At 45.0% G+C, this 16,811-nt stretch overlaps 1 protein-coding gene across 1 annotated transcript; it reads left to right on the top strand.

The window, feature by feature from the left end:
* The first annotated feature begins 2,145 nt into the window (after nucleotides 1–2,145).
* Nucleotides 2,146–14,067, top strand: LOC142916548 (uncharacterized). The gene is made up of 2 exons (XM_076061669.1): nucleotides 2,146–3,365; nucleotides 11,590–14,067. The coding sequence occupies exons 1-2, from the start codon at nucleotides 2,146–2,148 to the stop codon at nucleotides 12,302–12,304; spliced, it is 1,935 nt and encodes a 644-aa protein (XP_075917784.1). The 3' UTR covers nucleotides 12,305–14,067.
* The last annotated feature ends 2,744 nt before the right edge of the window (nucleotides 14,068–16,811 follow it).

The following is a 16,811-nucleotide window of genomic DNA, read 5'->3' as shown; positions in this document are numbered from 1 at the left end:
CACACACACAGTGTACACACACAGTGTATACACAATAATGTCCACGTTGTTGTTGCTGAGCTCACACACCAAAGGGAGGAAGCAATGGAAAATGAATCTAAATCAACTTAAACTCCAACTGTGTGACGTCACCACTCTGCATTACGTCATCGGCGTGAAACGCCAGGGGGAGGTGTACCTCGCTAGGACGTCATGTCACCAAGGTATTCACCCCTCCCCCGTCCACCGCGCTCTTGAGCGTGACGTCACCTCCGCCCGTGTCACTGCCGATATCGTTCCAGTGGCAATCCTTATTTGGGCAAAGCTACGCCCAGTGGCTGGTGGCTCATTAACATAATGTGTCCGTTAAAGCCGTTGCGAGTTTATTGCGATGGGTTCGGCGCCCACGCCCCCATCCCTCGACATATGGGCCGGCCTCATTAACATAATTTATTCATATTCTTAGTTTTTTCGGTAAAGTCACCTTGAAGAGACAGTGACTTTACCGAAAAAACTAAGAATATGAATTACTGCAGTCACGAAAGCTTTAAATCAAAATATAATTTATTCAGTTAAAGAGTCGCTCGTGGGAGGGAAGTGACGTCATACTACTTCCTGCTGTCGCGAGGCAACAGGAAGCTGCCGTGTGCGCGCTTGCACTGAAATCCGAGGTGAGAAATTCTCATCGTTGTGGTGGTGGTGGTGGTTGTTGTTGTTGTTTACCAAGGTAGAGCCTCTCTCTCGTAGGGATGTCAGTTGAGTAGCAGCGAGCATGGGAATCGATGTCCAGGTTGGAACTTTACAACGCGGGGCCTAGCCACGCGGGGCCTTGCCTCCTGCCCTCGCCTGATTGCATTCACTTTAATTATCTCGCTTAAGTTTAATTTGTCTTCACCCGGCTCGCCACTTTGTAACTTTGTTTTATTGTAAATATTCACGCAGTTTTTATTTTCTTTTGTTAGCAGGCCAAGCCCGCTTGAGCTGCTATACCGCTCTTGTTATCAGAAGCGACCTGCCCACAACAACACAAGGTGAGGCTTTGTCAACGTGTGTGAATGTTTTGACTTAAAACTTTGGTGACTGCAGGAATTAATATTCTTGGTTCTTTCGGTAAAGTCACGTAGATAGAAAATAAAATTAAAATAAATAAAAATAATTGCAAATAAAGCAAAACAACTCACGTCGTTTTGATCGCAACACAAGTGGTCTTTATTTAATGTAATTGTATTATCTGTTATTGTTATTTTCTATCTACGTAACTTTACCGAAATCAACAAGAATACGTGTGTCAATGTCTATCGGTCAAAGACGCTAAACGGAGTGACGCAAACTCCAAATATACAGCAGGCATCAGGGTCGGGATCGAACCCACGACTTCCTGTATACCAGGTGAGGTAGTTAACATCTCACCACGGAGAGAGACACGCAAACTCAGTTAGCCTCGGCTATGTTCATTGATCCTCAATTACTTGGTGGAGTGATGAAGCATTCATGCCATGCAGATGAAGGTGGCCAGGCGTGATTCTAGACACGCCACTGCCTGTTTACCCATTGACAGTGTACAGTTTGTGTTTGCATTAACGTTTATTAACTCTGTTGAACACGGAGGTTATAGCGTAACAATAGTTTATTTTTGTTTTCCTCTGGAACTCTTTATAAGAATGGAAACAGGAAGTTAACACAGCACACACATTCAGCTGAAGTCGGAACTGTTCATCCCAGCATTCAAGGACATCTGAGCCTAGATTCACACCTCTAAGTTGTGATTGAACATTAATTTATGAATTTCTGCATAACACAAATAGTATTGTTTTCAACACCCTTTGCTATGTCAGCTGAATTTAGCTCTCATAAATATTCCTTTTGTAGCCAGACCGCCGAAATTGTGTGCTTAGAGTTTTGGGTGAACATTCATTTTGAAGATACGAGGGCTTCCAGGCATGTTTATGACCATTTGCCCTCTCATTGTGTGCCATAACAGCCCTGTGAAAAATTTGGGAAACGTTTTTACTACATCATGAATATATGAATATAGACGTGTAAGTCACATGTGACTATATATGCATTCCTCTGTGCCTCGATACTGACGTGTAGATGGTGTGGATATTATTTTTTTCTGTCTGCAGCTGACGCTTCCTCTGACGCTTCCTCCGCAGAATTGGTCTGATGGAGCAAATGCACTCAGCGCAGCTCGGTAGGACAAGGCTCCAATGCGACCGGTGTCCATACAGCACGGATCGTACTGGAGATTTCACACAGCACGAGAGAACTCACACAGGAGAGAAACCCTTCAAGTGCACTGTGTGTGGGAAGGCGTTTGCACGTTCATTTACTCTTGTAGAACACCAGAGAACACACACGGGAGATAAACCCTTCAAGTGCAGTGTGTGTGGGAAGGCGTTTGCACATTCATCTACTCTTGTAGCACACCAGAGAACACACACGGGAGATAAACCCTTCAAGTGCAGTGTGTGTGGGGAGGCATTTTCACAGTCCCCACATCTTCAAGTACACCAGAGAACACACACAGGAGAGAAACCCTTTAAGTGCACTGTGTCTGGGAAGGCATTTGCATGGCCATCAGTTCTTCAGACCCTCCAGAGAACTCACACAGGAGAGAAACCCTTCAAGTGCACTGTGTGTGGGAAGGCATTTGCACGTTCATCTGCTCTTGTAACACACCAGAGAACATACACGGGAGTGAAACCCTTCAGGTGCACGATGTGTGCGAAGGCGTTTGCACATTCATCAAATCTGCAAAGACACCAGAGAACACACACGGGAGAGAAACCCTTCAAGTGCACTGTGTGTGGGAAGGCATTTGCACGTTCATCTGCTCTTGTAACACACCAGAGAACATACACGGGAGTGAAACCCTTCAGGTGCACGATGTGTGCGAAGGCGTTTGCACATTCATCAAATCTGCAAAGACACCAGAGAACACACACGGGAGAGAAACCCTTCAAGTGCATTGTGTGTGGGAAGGCATTTTCACAGTCAGCTGTTCTTAAAAAACACCAGAGAACACACACAGGAGAGAAACCCTTCAAGTGCACTGTGTGTGGGAAGGCATTTGCACAGTCATCTGTTCTTAAAATACACCAGAGAACACACACAGGAGAGAAACCCTTCAGGTGCATTTTGTGCAGGATGATGTTTGCACAGTCATCACATCTTGAAGTACACGAGAGAACACACACGGGAGAGAAACCCTTCAAGTGCACTCTGTGCGGGAAGGCGTTTTCACAGTCACCACATCTTAAAGTACACCAGAGAACACACACGGGAGAGAAACCCTTCAAGTGCAGTGTGTGTGGGAAGGCGTTTGCAAAGTCATCTCCTCTTGTAACACACCAGAGAATACACACAGGAGAGAAACCCTTCAGGTGCACTCTGCAGGAAGGCGTTTGCACATTCATAAAATCTTCAAGTACACCAGAGAACACAGAAGCATCAGAAGATCTGCAAGGAGTGGAGTCTGAAATCAGCTTGTGAAAGTCAAAGTGCCACAATAAGCCCATCCCTCATGAAACACGAACCGGAAGAAAATCCCAGCTTGGACACTTTTAAAGGTATCAAGGTGAAATATGAAGAGGTGATGGTGAAATTTGAAGAGGTGATGGTGAAGAGGGAAGAGGTGATGGTGAAATGTGAAGATGAAGATTCAACTCCAGAATCGGACCTTCACATTGATGGAGGCAACGTAAAGCAGGAGGAGAATTCTGACTGAGGCAGAGCGAGGCAACTCCCAGCAATTCATGGAAGTGGAGGTGTGGGTGGACTTGCTCCTAGACCAGGGGTCGGGAACCTTTTTGACTAAGAGAGCCATGAAAGCAAAAAAATTGGAAATTTATTTCAGTGAGAGCCATATAATATATTTTAAAAGTGAATTCAACTAAATGTCAGTATAATAAGCCTCTGAATTTATTCTTTTAAATAATGTTGTTATAACACTCACCATTAATGCGACTTCTGGTGCTGCATGGATTTGCTGATGTCTTTGTAGTCGGGTTGGTACTTGGTGAGGTTAAGCTTCATGCAAGCGTTGAGGCTTTCATCCGTTAAACGTGATCGTAGGTTGGACTTGATGTTTTTAAGATGTGAGAATGACTGCTCACATGCATACGTAGATCCAAACATGGTCAATACAGCAATACTCACACGCTGCAGTGTGTGGTATGTGACAGGAAGCGCGTTCCAAGTTTTGAGAATCAGCTGGTCTTCGGGTTGGAGTTTTTTCATTTCTGTCCACATGTGCTTGCTCGCCAACTCCGCTTTCTGTCGTGTGATTCTTTCCAAATCTTCATTCAGTGACTTGAACTTATTCACCCACATGTCTGAGGCCTTCAGGTCAGCCACTTCTGCTTCAAAATCTCTGACGGAGACACCAGGGATGTAATTCAGGTCGGCTGTGTTCAGTGAACACTCGTTTGGATGGGTGATGAACTTAAAAAGACGAGTGTGCTCACGAAATTCTCCAAAGCGTGCTTTGAAGGACTGTAGGAGACTGGATGTGCAGCCAGCTAGCTGGTGGAGATCAAGGTTTTGAATGGGCTCACTTGCTGTGCATGCATCTTTAAATTGGCTCAGTTTTTCAAAATGTAGTAAACGACCTGTTTCAAGATCCGTGATGAAAAGCTCCAGCTTGTTTTCAAAAGCAAATACAGCTTGTTGAAGGGATAACACTGTATTTCCAATGCCTTGCATTTTCACGTTGAGCTGGTTCAGATGTTCAGTCAGATCTACGAGATAGTAAAACTTGAGGAGCCACTCGGTGTCGGCTAGCTCAGGATGCCCGACGCCTTTCATTTCAAGGAAAGTCCGGATTTCGTTCAGGCAAGCCGCAAAACGGCTAAGCACCTTCCCTCTTGACAACCAACGCACATTGCTGTGCAAAAGCAGACCAGGATAGTTATTTACAACTTCATCCAGCAGTGTTTTAAACTGGCGATCATTTAAGGCTCGGGCAACAATAAAGTTGATCACACGAATGACCAGCGACATCACTTCGCCAAACTGCCTGTCACACATCTGAGCACAAAGTGCCTCCTGGTGTATAATGCAATGGAAACTTAGGATGGGTCTATTTTCATGTTCACGGAGAAGCGCCACAAATCCTTTGTTTTTCCCCACCATACACGGAGCACCATCAGTACACACTGAGAGAAGTTTATCCATAGGTAGACTTTTTTCTTGAGCAAACTCCATGAAAGACTTGAATAAATCCTCACCTCTTGTGGACCCTTTTAATGGCAGAACAGCAAGACTTTCTTCGCGCAGTGTGTCACCAACAGCATATCTTGCAATCACGCTGAACTGCGACAAATGGCTCACGTCTGTTGACTCATCCAAAGCCAGAGAAAAGAACGGCGCTGCATTTATGTCCTTCACTTGCGTTTCCTCCACTTTGTTTGCCATCACGATGGTACGATCATGAACAGTTCTTGCCGACAGAGGCATGTCTTGTATCCATTTGATTATCTTGTCTTTGTTCGGAAGATCATCAAAAAGTTCATTGGCTACATCCAGCATGAACGTTTTAGCATACTCGCCATCTGTGAATGGTTTTCCGTTCCTCACTATTGCTAAAGAACCAGCAAAGCTAGCCGAATTATAGTCACCTTGCCGGGTCCATACGCGGAGTTGCTGCTGGCTAGCTTGCACCCTGCTCAGAAGCTCTTGGCACGCTTTCTTTCTGCTGTCTCCCGCAGGGTATTTTGATGCAAAGGTAGCGTGGCGCGTGTCGAAGTGCCGCTTTACATTCGACCGTTTCAACGATGTAATTTTGTCATTGCAAATTAGACACACCGCAGAACCCGCTCTCTCCACAAAGGCGAATTCTTCGGTCCATTCGTCCTGAAATGTACGATACTCGTCGTCTTTTTTTCTTTTCGCCATCTTCTTCGTCGAAGGGTTAGCTTTGAGCTAATGACCGAGCAGACGCAGTCTCAGACTGATTCAAAAGGGGGCGTTTACCTGTTTTACCCAGCAACGGCAAACATAGGCCAGTATCATCCAATTAAAATAATGGACAATTGCTCCTGCAGCCCTGAACAGGACATGCGCAGTGAAAAATCGATGGATGGATTAAAACAAGTGAGAATATTTTGTTTTATCTGCGAGCCATATGCAATCATCAAAAGAGCCACATCTGGCTCGCGAGCCATAGGTTCCCGACCCCTGTCCTAGACAATACAAAGTCAAATGGAGAACCGATATATGTGTAAGCTTGAGACGGTCGCTACAATAGATGCACCTTTGTCACAGGCCTTTAATGAAAAGAATGTGAAGTTGAACACTCAATTCCTAGGTTCAACCAGCAGAGTAAGAGCGAGCGGCCAGTCTTTGTGGACCCGTGGATTGGGGAGATCTCTGACCAGGAATGAGAGCCAAGAAGCCCCCAAGCATTCACTATGTTATAATAATTACATTTACTCGGTGCTTGCTTAATCGCCTCGGCAACTCGGAGTTTTGTATCTCGTCTGAAACACTCGAAGAGCATCCCCAAGTAGCAGCTGCCCCTGTGTGGCACAGGGTGGTGGCCCTGCACCGGCCTGCATTTTTTTTCCGCCTGAGGACGACCGCTGTTGTTACGATCGAAACGTCGTGATCTATTATTATTTGTTCTACCTACGTGACTTTACTGAAAGAACCAAAGAGTATGTGAACAAGAGGCTGTCAGTAGGGGGCAATGATTGATGTTTCATCTCAGTTTTGTAATTTGTCGCTAATGTTTAGAATTCGCCAGCATGCAATGGCCGACTCGTTTTGAATGACACAATAGTATGTTTACATCCACTGTTAAGCAGACGGTGCATATTTTTAAAATAGCTTCTTGTTTATACGGCGTAACCTGATGCAGGATATTTCACTGCAGTTATTCAATTTTGTTAATATGCCTGTAAATAATTAAGAATGAATACTTGTCTGATTGTGCGTGTACATGTAACATTTTGTCTATGAGGGTCAAACATTGATTAAGTGTTCAAATCTAGATTGATTAAGTGATGTTAGGACAAAGTGTGTGTGTGTTTGGAAGTAACCTGTACAGAGAACTCGGGTGAGACCCGTTGTTCTTGTGATGCAGGTCAAAGGGTACTTTTGTGTTTCATGAAGCATCTGCCTCTGCAGCAACTCATCGTCTTTGAAATAGGGAGCACGGTCGGATCATTCATCAGTTACAAGGCATACCACTTGAAAGTTACACGTATAGGAGGAGGTACATTCTCTACAACACGAATTGTAGTTTTGTCTTACGTATTGTCGTAGATTTTATCTAACTCGGACTAGAAATGCTCCTTGCTGATTCACGTCTGGATGTTCATACCTCTCGCTTGAAGCAAACCCCACTGCTGTTGTTGAGATGCTGTGCACCAATAATGGTCCAACACATTGACGGCCTACAGGCCAGGAAAGTCACAACATTTACGGCACACGAAGGACGCATTCACGCCAGCGCCCCGTGCTCCGTGTTGAAGTTTTAAAATGAAACATCTTTGAATCGCGTTGTGTTTTGAATTAGATGATTGTTATTTCTTCATTAAAAGCTTATTTCATTTTACATCCGGAAGACTTCGTTGAGAAGGACATTTCGTGTGAATTTTCTCTCGTCGTTAAGTAGATGGCCTTGCCGGGGGTTCGGTTCGATGCGGACTTTCACCTGTTTGGGATTGCGGGATCGAGATAAGGCGACACGGAGCTGCTGGCCGTCTGCAGATCGATTCCAACGTAATCGAGCGTCTGTCCCTGCGCCTCCGTCGTTGGTACAGGGGGTGCGTGTCTCCGTTGTGGAGTTTCTGGATAATGTTTGGAATTGCCACAATTTTTACCGTGACACCAACATGCGTTGTGAATGACACAACGTTATGTTTTACATCTGCCGTTTAGCAGACTGCGCATATTGTGGTGAATGTTACTGGGGTAGCCAGGTGTGCCTGTCGGATTTTAACCTGGAACGTCTGCAATGAATAGAGAATGTGCTACCACATTCTTGGTTCTTTCGGTAAAGTCACGTAAATAGAAAATAACAAAAACAAAATTGGAAAATAATAAATTGATGAAAAGATGCCCATTGGTCGACTGAGATGACTGTGCCCCCCACAGTGTACACACACAGTGTACACACACACAGTGCACACACACACAGTGCACACACACACAGTGTACACACACACAGTGTACACACACACAGTGCACACACACACAGTGTACACACACACAGAGTGTACACAATAATTTCAGTATATTTTTTGGTATACCCCTGTGAGCCATTCGGCTCTTGAATCAAGTGCAACCACAACAAACACAAACAAGAACAAGGAACACATCTTAAAGTGACTACTTTGTGTGACTCTGCAAACAGAAAATTCATGAAAAAAACAGCTAAATGTTCCTGAAAAAAGCACCGTACACCAACGCTGTGTGCTAAAAATCCCAGTGGGATGCAATGTCCACGTTGTTGTTGCTGAGTTCAAGGGAGGGAGCAATGGAAAATGAATCTAAATCAACTTAAACTCCAATTCCGCTCTGTGACGTCACTACTCAGCATCACCTCATCGGTGTGAAACGCCAGAGGGAGGTGTCCCTCGCTAGTGACGTCATGTCACCAAGGTATTCACCCCTCCCCCGTCCACCGCGCTCTTGAACATGACATCACCTCCGCTTGGGTCACTGCCGATATCGGTCCAGTACCAATCCTTATTTGGGCAAAGCTACGCCCAGTGACTGGCGGTTCATTAACATAATGTATTCGTTGAAGCCGTCGCGAGTTTTTTGCGACGGGTTCAGCACCCCACGACATATGGGACGGATAACATTAACATAATTTATTCATTCAATAACTTATTTATTTACGGAGCAGCTCATTGTGGGAGGAGCGTGTCTCGTAACCCGGATGTGACGTCATGTCACCTGCTGCCGCATGATGTCACGAGGTAACAGGAAGCTATCGCTTCAGTGCAGGAAGCTATCAGTGCAGGAAGCTATCGCTTCCTGCACTGAAATCCGAGGTGAGAAATTCTCATTGCGCTTGTGGTTGTTGTGGTGGTGGTTGTGGTGGTTGTTGTTGTTTACCAAGGTAGAGCCTCGCTCTCTCTCGTAGGGATGTCAGTTGAGTAGCAGCGAGCATGGGAATCGATGTCCAGGTTGGAACTTTACAACGCGGGGCCTAGCCACGCGGGGCCTTGCCTCCTGCCCTCGCCTGATTGCATTCACTTTAATTATCTCGCTTAAGTTTAATTTGTCTTCACCCGGCTCGCCACTTTGTAACTTTGTTTTATTGTAAACATTCACGCAGTTTTTATTTTCTTTTGTTACCAGGCCAAGCCCGCTTGAGCTGCTATACCGCTCTTGTTATCAGAAGCGACCTGCCCACAACAACACAAGGTGAGGCTTTGTCAACGTGTGTGAATGTTTTGACTTAAAACTTTGGTGACTGTAGGAATTAATATTCTTGGTTCTTTCGGTAAAGTCACGTAGATAGAAAGTTAAATAAAAATTACAATGAAAATAAATAAAAATAAATTGTAAATAAAGCAAAACAACTCACGTTTTGATTGCAACACAAGTGGTCTTTATTTAATGTAATTGTATTATCTGTTATTGTTATTTTCTGTCTACGTAACTTTACCGAAAGAAACAAGAATACGTGTGTCAATGTCTATCGGTCAAAGACGCTAAACGGAGTGACGCGCAAACTCCAAATATACAGCAGGCGTCGGTCGGGATCGAACCCACGACTTCCTGTATACCAGGTGAGGTAGTTAACATCTCACCAGTTAGCCTCGGCTATGTTCATTGATCCTCAATTAATTACTTGGTGGAGTGAGGAAGCATTCATGCCAAGCAGATGAAGGTGGCCAGGCGTGATTCTAGACACGCCACCGCCTGTTTACCCGGTGACAGTGTACAGTTTGTGTTTGCAATAAAGTCTATTCACTCTGTTGAACACGGAGGTTATAGCGTAACAATAGTTTACTTTTGTTTTCCTCTGGAACTCTTTATAAGAATGGAAACAGGAAGTTAACACAGCACACACATGCAGCTGAAGTCGGAACGGTTCATCCCAGCATTCAAGGACATCTGAGCCTGGATTCACACCTCTAATTTGCGATTGAACGTTGATTTATGCATTTCTGCCTAACACAAATAGTATTGTTTTCAACACCCTTTGCTATGTCAGCTGAATTTACCTCTCATAAATATTCCTTTTGTAGCCAGACAGCCGAAATTGTGTGCTCGTAGTTTTGGGTGAACATTCATTTTGAAGATACGAGGGCTTCTCGGCATGTTTATGACCATTTGCCCTCTCATTGTGTGCCATATCAGCCCTGTGATGAATTTGGGAAACGTTTTTACTACATCCTGAATATATGAATAAGTATAGTATAGACGTGTAAGTCACATGTGACTATATATGCATTCCTCTGTGCCTCGATACTGTCGTGTAGATGGTGTGGATATTATTTTTTTCTGTCTGCAGCTGACGCTTCCTCTGACGCTTCCTCCGCAATATTGGTCTGATGGAGCAAATGCAGTCAGCGCAGCTCGGTATGACATGCAGCAAACTGGAAATTTGCCATGTGGGTACTTTCCAGACTGTACACCGTACAAACATTATACAAATACACTTTTAGTTTTTTTTTTAGAGGGGGGAGGAGAGCTCAATAATGTATAGATTTTTTTGCACGGCAAGTGAGCTGTGACGTCAAATCTGTCACGTGATCCTCGCATGTGGAAGAGTAACGCATTGTAGTGTAGCGGTTAGCGTTGTGTGTGTGTTTGTGTCTGTGTCTGTGTGTGTGTATGTGTGTCTGTGTGTGTGTATCTGTGTGTGTCTGTGTGTCTCTGTGTATCTGTGTGTGTGTGTCTGTGTGTGTGTCTGTGTTTGTGTGTGTCTGTATCTGTGTGTCTGTATCTGTGTGTGTGTATGTGTGTCTGTGTGTGTCTGTGTGTGTATCTGTGTGTGTGTGTGTGGAAAAGTAACTCATTGTAGTGTAGCGGTTAGCGCTACGCTGCGCAACGAACCCGGCGACCCGAGTTCGATTCCCGCTCACGGCCACCACCGGTAATGATTATTTGAACCGCTTCTGCTGTGGTGGTGTGAACATCGCCACTGGGGAGACAAAGGCGGCCGGACGTGGTGGATCCAAGTCCCGGGCGAAGCCGGGTAGTACAGCTAGTCATGAATACATGAATGAATATAGACGTGTAAGTCACGTGTGACTGTATATATTCATTCCTCCATGGCTCGATACTGACGTGTAGATGGTGTGGATATACTTATTTTCTGTCTGCAGCTGACCCTGGTCTGATGGAGCAAATGCACTCAGCACAGCAGCTCGGTACGACAAGTCAACAATGCGACCAGCGTGCATACGACACGGATCGGACTGGAAATTTGACACAGCACCAGAGAACTCGCACAGGAGAGAAACCCTTCAAGTGCACTGTGTGTGACAAGGCATTTTCAGATTCATCGGCTCTTAAAAAACACCAGAGAACACACACGGGAGAGAAACCCTTCAAGTGCAGTGTATGTGGGAGGACATTTTCAGATTCATCGACTCTTAAAAAACACCAGAGAACACACACGGGAGAGAAACCCTTCAGGTGCAGTGTGTGTGGGAAGACATTTTCACAGTCATCTGCTCTTAAAACACACCAGAGAACACACACGGGAGAGAAACCCTTCAGGTGCAGTGTGTGTGTGAAGGCATTTTCACGGTCATCTGCTCTTAAAACACACCAGAGAACACACACGGGAGAGAAACCCTTCTTGTGCAGTGTGTGTGGGAGGACATTTTCAGATTCATCTACTCTTAAAAAACACCAGAGAACACACACGGGAGAGAAACCCTTCTTGTGCAGTGTGTGTGGGAAGACATTTTCTGATTCATCTGCTCTTAAAAAACACCAGAGAACACACACGGGAGAGAAAACCTTCAGGTGCAGTGTGTGTGGGAAGGCATTTTCAGATTCATCTACTCTTAAAAAACACCAGAGAACACACACGGGAGAGAAACCCTTCAAGTGCAGTGTTTGTGGGAAGACATTTTCACGGTCATCTGTTCTTAAAACACACCAGAGAACACACACGGGAGAGAAACCCTTCTTGTGCAGTGTGTGTGGGAAGACATTTTCTGATTCATCTGCTCTTAAAAAACACCAGAGAACACACACGGGAGAGAAACCCTTCAGGTGCAGTGTGTGTGGGAAGACATTTTCAGATTCATTTACTCTTAAAAAACACCAGAGAACACACGGGAGAGAAACCCTTCAAGTGCAGTGTTTGTGGGAAGACATTTTCACGGTCATCTGCTCTTAAAAAACACCAGAGAACACACGGGAGAGAACCCCTTCAAGTGCAGTGTGTGCGGGAAAGCATTTGCACATTAATCAAATCTTCAAGTACACCAGAGAACACAGACAGGAGAGAAACCGTTGAGGTACACTCTGTGTGGAATAATGTTTGCACAGTCATCACATCTTAAAGTACACCAGAGAACACACGGGAGAGAAACCCTTCAGGTGCACTCTGCGGGAAGGCGTTTGCACATTCATAAAATCTTCAAGTACACCAGAGAACACGGAAGCATCAGAAGATCTGCAAGGAGTGGAATCTGAAATCAGCTTGTGAAAGTCAAAGTGCCACAATAAGCCCATCACTCATGAAACAAGAACCGGACGAAAATACCAGCTTGGACACTTTTAAAGGTTTCGAGGTGAAATATGAAGAGGTAATGGTGAAGAGGGAAGAAGTGATGGTGAAGAGGGAAGAAGTGAAGGTGAAATGTGAAGATGAAGATTCAACTCCAAAATGGGACCTTCACATCGATGGAGGCAACGTGAAGCAGGAGGAGAATTCTGACTGTGAGGCAGAGCGAGGCAACTCCCAGCAGTTTGTGGAAGTGGAGGTGTGGGTGGACTTCCTCCGAGACAATCAAAAGTCAAGTGGAGACCCGGTAGATGTGTAAGCCAGAGACGATGTCGCTACAATAGATGCACCTTTGTCACAGGCCTTTAATGACAATGTGAAGTTGAACACTTTGTGGACCCGTGGGTTGGGTAGACTCTAACCAGGAGCAAGAGCCAATAAGCTCCCAAGCATTCACTATGTTCTAATAATTGCTTTTACACGGTGCTTGCTTAATCGCCTCAGCAACTCGGAGTTTTGTGTCGTACCTCGTCTGAAACACTCGAAGAGCATCCCCAAGTAGCAGCTGCCCCTGTGTGGCACAAGGTGGTGGCCCTGCACCGGCCTGCATGTGGACAAGAGCCTGTCAGTAGGGGGCGATGATTGATGCGTAATCTCAGTTGTGTAGTTTGTAGGTAATGTTTAGAATCTGCTACATTTTCACTCAGACGCCAGCATGCAATGGCCTACTCGTTTTGAATGACACAATAGTATGTTTTACATACACGGTGAAGCAGACTGTGCAACTTTTTTAAAAAGCTTCTTGTTAATACGATGTAACGTGATGCAGTATATTTCACTGCAGTAATCCAATTTTGTTAATATGCCTGTCAATAATTTAGAATGTATACTTGTCTGGTTTTGTGCATACTTGTAACATTTGATCTATAAGGGTCAAACATTGAATAAGTGATGTTAGGACAAAGTGTGCGTGTTTGAAAGTAACCTGTACAGAGAACTCAGGTGAGACCCGTTGTTCTTGTGATACAGGTCAAAGGGTACTTTTGTGTTCCACGAAACATCTGGAGCAACTCATCGTCTTTGAAATTGGGAGCACGCTCGGATCATTCATCAGTTACAAGGCATACCACTTAAAAGTTACACGTATAGGAGGAGGTACATTCTCTACAACACGAATTGTAGTTTTGTCTTACGTGTTGACGTAGATTTTGTCTAACTGGGACTAGAAATGCTCCTTGCTGATTGACGTCTGGATGTTCGTAACCATTGGTTGAAGCAAACCCCACTGCTGTTGTTGAGACGCTGTGCACCAATAAGGGTCCAACACGTTGACGGCCTTCAGGCCAGGAAAGTCACAACATTTGCACACGAAGGACGCATTCACGCAAGTACCCCATGCTCCGTTTTGAAGTTTTAAAATGAAACATCTTTGAATTGTGTTGTGTTTTGAATTAGATGATGTTATTTCCTCATTAAAAGCTTGTTTCAATTTACATCTGGAAGACTTCATTGAAAAGGACATTTCGTGTGAATTTTCTCTCAACGTTAAGTAGACGGCCTTGCCGGGGGTTCGGTTCGATGGGGACTTTCACCTGTTTGGGATGCGGGATCGAGATAAGGCGACACGGAGCTGGCCGTGCGAGAAGACGGCCGTCTGCAGATTGATTCCAACGTAATCGAACGTCTGTCCCTGCGCCTCCGTCATCCATGCAGGGGGTGCGTAGGTTTGCAGCGCCCCCTGCATGAAAACAATGGAAAGTGCAGCGCTCATCACAGATAGATAAAGTTGTGCGCTTATATTTAAAATGTTATTCTTTTATAAGGTGATGTTGAAATCAAAAAGTGTTTGGCCAGTTGATGATTTCAATCAGATTGATTCATTTATTATGAACCACATATCTGAGCTTTTGTGGTCCTGTTGAGCTAAAGTTGGTAAGAGTCCGTGACTATAACTTCGCTCAATATTGTAAATGTGTTTCTATTATTTAGTTATTGTTTAATACAAACTGCTTCAGATAATGGGTTTCAAGATGTACTTGAATGGCATGTTCGTTGTTCCGGTGTTTAATGGCTTGGACGTCATAGCAAATGGCTTCCATCGATGTGGAAGTCAACGGTGGATGATGATTTGACATTTCGGTGTTGATTTGGAGTAGATTGTTTAACTGTTGCATACCGGGTGGTGAAATGCTTTGCCGAGTACCTGAACTGTTTGACCAAGTGAATTCATGAAGAGTTCGATATGAGTTTGAGTGTTAATATTCTTGCGGAACAACAAAGGTCGGATATTTTAAAGATTCCTGATCGTACGTTTATTGCGACAATGTTCAAGGGGAACACGTGTGGAGGAGAGTTCCGGGTGAAGTCTCCCCTTACCTGGCAACCATGGTGGCTGTCCGCTGATCACTCTCGCTTCGTCACAGCTACGAGCTGTAGGGACGGGATTCTCCACCCTGGCGCTGTTTTAATTCACAGCACCAAGAGTGGAGAGCCTCATCCCTGCAGTTCCCTCCTGTTGTGCCGCAGCATTTACCACGTAACGAGGCAACGTTTTCATGAGCAGTGCGTTCCACTACACACCCACACGAGCGAACCATGTGCAACAGTGTGCGTACATACAGACACAAACAAACACGTGGGTGCACATACACACACGAGCGCTTACTTTCAGACAAGGACGAGTGGAGATGCACGCACGAGTGTGGTCACCACCTGGTTGGCTACACTAGTCACGTGATAACTAGTATACTAAACTATACACTACACTATACACTACACTATACACTCCACTATACACACAAAAAAGGCAAACAATCACCCATAAACATGCAAATAAAACTAAACCACACCCATCTTAACCGGCAAAGTCCAACTGAGGTATTCACTTATACTGGTAGGAACGAAGTTGTAAACTGAGTGTACCAGCCTGCAATAGATTAATGTGTCCGTCCGTCCGTCCCCTTTCAATACTTTAACGAAGTGAAATCTCGTGCTGTTGGGTGTAAAATCAGCAATAGACAGCGCAGAGACTTGTCCTACCAGCCCACCCTGCAGGGACCTGTTTTTTCAGACGCAACCTTGCCGCAAATGATAGCTCAACAAAGTGGCTTATCGCGTGGACAATTTATAGCAGCAAAAGTGGGTCCGCACGACTCCGTCAGCGGAATTTGCCCGGTAACGCTGCCGCGGGAATCCGGGCAGAGTCTTGCTAAGGTGCCCAATTCATGAACCTGAGCGAGATTATTTTAAAGTTGTTGCAGGGGCCGTGGCGTGATTAGTATCGGTGAGGCGTACTCCCACACATGCCAGAATCTCTTTATCATTAACAACCGTGACATGACATTTTACGTTAACAAGAGTCGTGAACATAAAGTCAGGTTTGTTCCGCTTATCTGTTTTTTTTTATTACCACAGTTCTCAAATGTCGATGCAACACTCGTACGACCAAGCGATCTTGAGAATGTACACCATTAATTCATTAATTATGGGTTGTTGTGGAGCATTTTGGGTCACAAAGGTAAATTGCCAAGTCCGTTTCACAACTAAACGAATCCCAAAGAGATTGGGTTGCTCGGCGTTCAGAGCGCTCTGCTGGCATCGTTGAGATTCTGGGGTCGAATCCAGGCAAATGCTGCCTGTGGTTACATAGAGTTCTCAATGGTGAGCAGACAGGATCTTAAATTTTGTTGTGTTTCCACGTGGAGAACACCTTTTGTGGCAAGGCGAGTGGGATAGTGCTGCCCCCTACTAAGTAGGGCACGTGTGTAGGTAATATCAAGTGACCTCGGAGGTTGCTCTGTGATATCCGCTTCAGTGGGCTGTTCTCTAACACAAGGCAATGGATTGCTCTGCGAAAAATCCAAATGGATGTTTCATCTCAGGACATGAAGCTCATTGCACAATCAGCGGGGATTTTTGAGATAAAATATATATACCAAAGACAAAAAATCATCTTTCTATGTCTAAGCCTATTAGGCCCTCTGATACATTGCTTTCCAGTAGCAAAACGCCCTGGACTGGTTTTGACTTCTCTCGGTCTCGTCAGTCGACCTTGTGACCCGTAAACACATAACAGCCAGCCTGTGTCAAAGGGCATTCATTGGCGGCAGGTTACATGACGCACTGCACTGTGGGTCATGCGGTCCACCGTATGACGCGGAGTGTCCTGTGTCCTCTG

Source organism: Petromyzon marinus, unplaced genomic scaffold (genome assembly GCF_048934315.1).
Source record: "Petromyzon marinus isolate PM22_M1 ecotype Great Lakes invasive population unplaced genomic scaffold, UKy_Petmar_22M1.pri1.0 PM_G_Scaffold_4, whole genome shotgun sequence".
NCBI classification, from domain to species: Eukaryota; Metazoa; Chordata; class Hyperoartia; order Petromyzontiformes; family Petromyzontidae; genus Petromyzon; species Petromyzon marinus.
This window is presented reverse-complemented; position numbering and strand designations above follow the sequence as displayed.

What these genes read in the sequence shown, in the direction of transcription:
- LOC142916548 (XM_076061669.1), top strand. Translation starts at nt 2,146, where the DNA reads ATGGAGCAAATGCACTCAGCGCAGCTCGGTAGGACAAGGCTCCAATGC. An exon ending in ACAGGAGAGAAACCCTTCAG is followed by an intron (nt 3,366 to 11,589) that starts GTGCACTCTGCA and finishes GAAACCCTTCAG; the next exon opens with GTGCAGTGTGTGTGGGAAGA.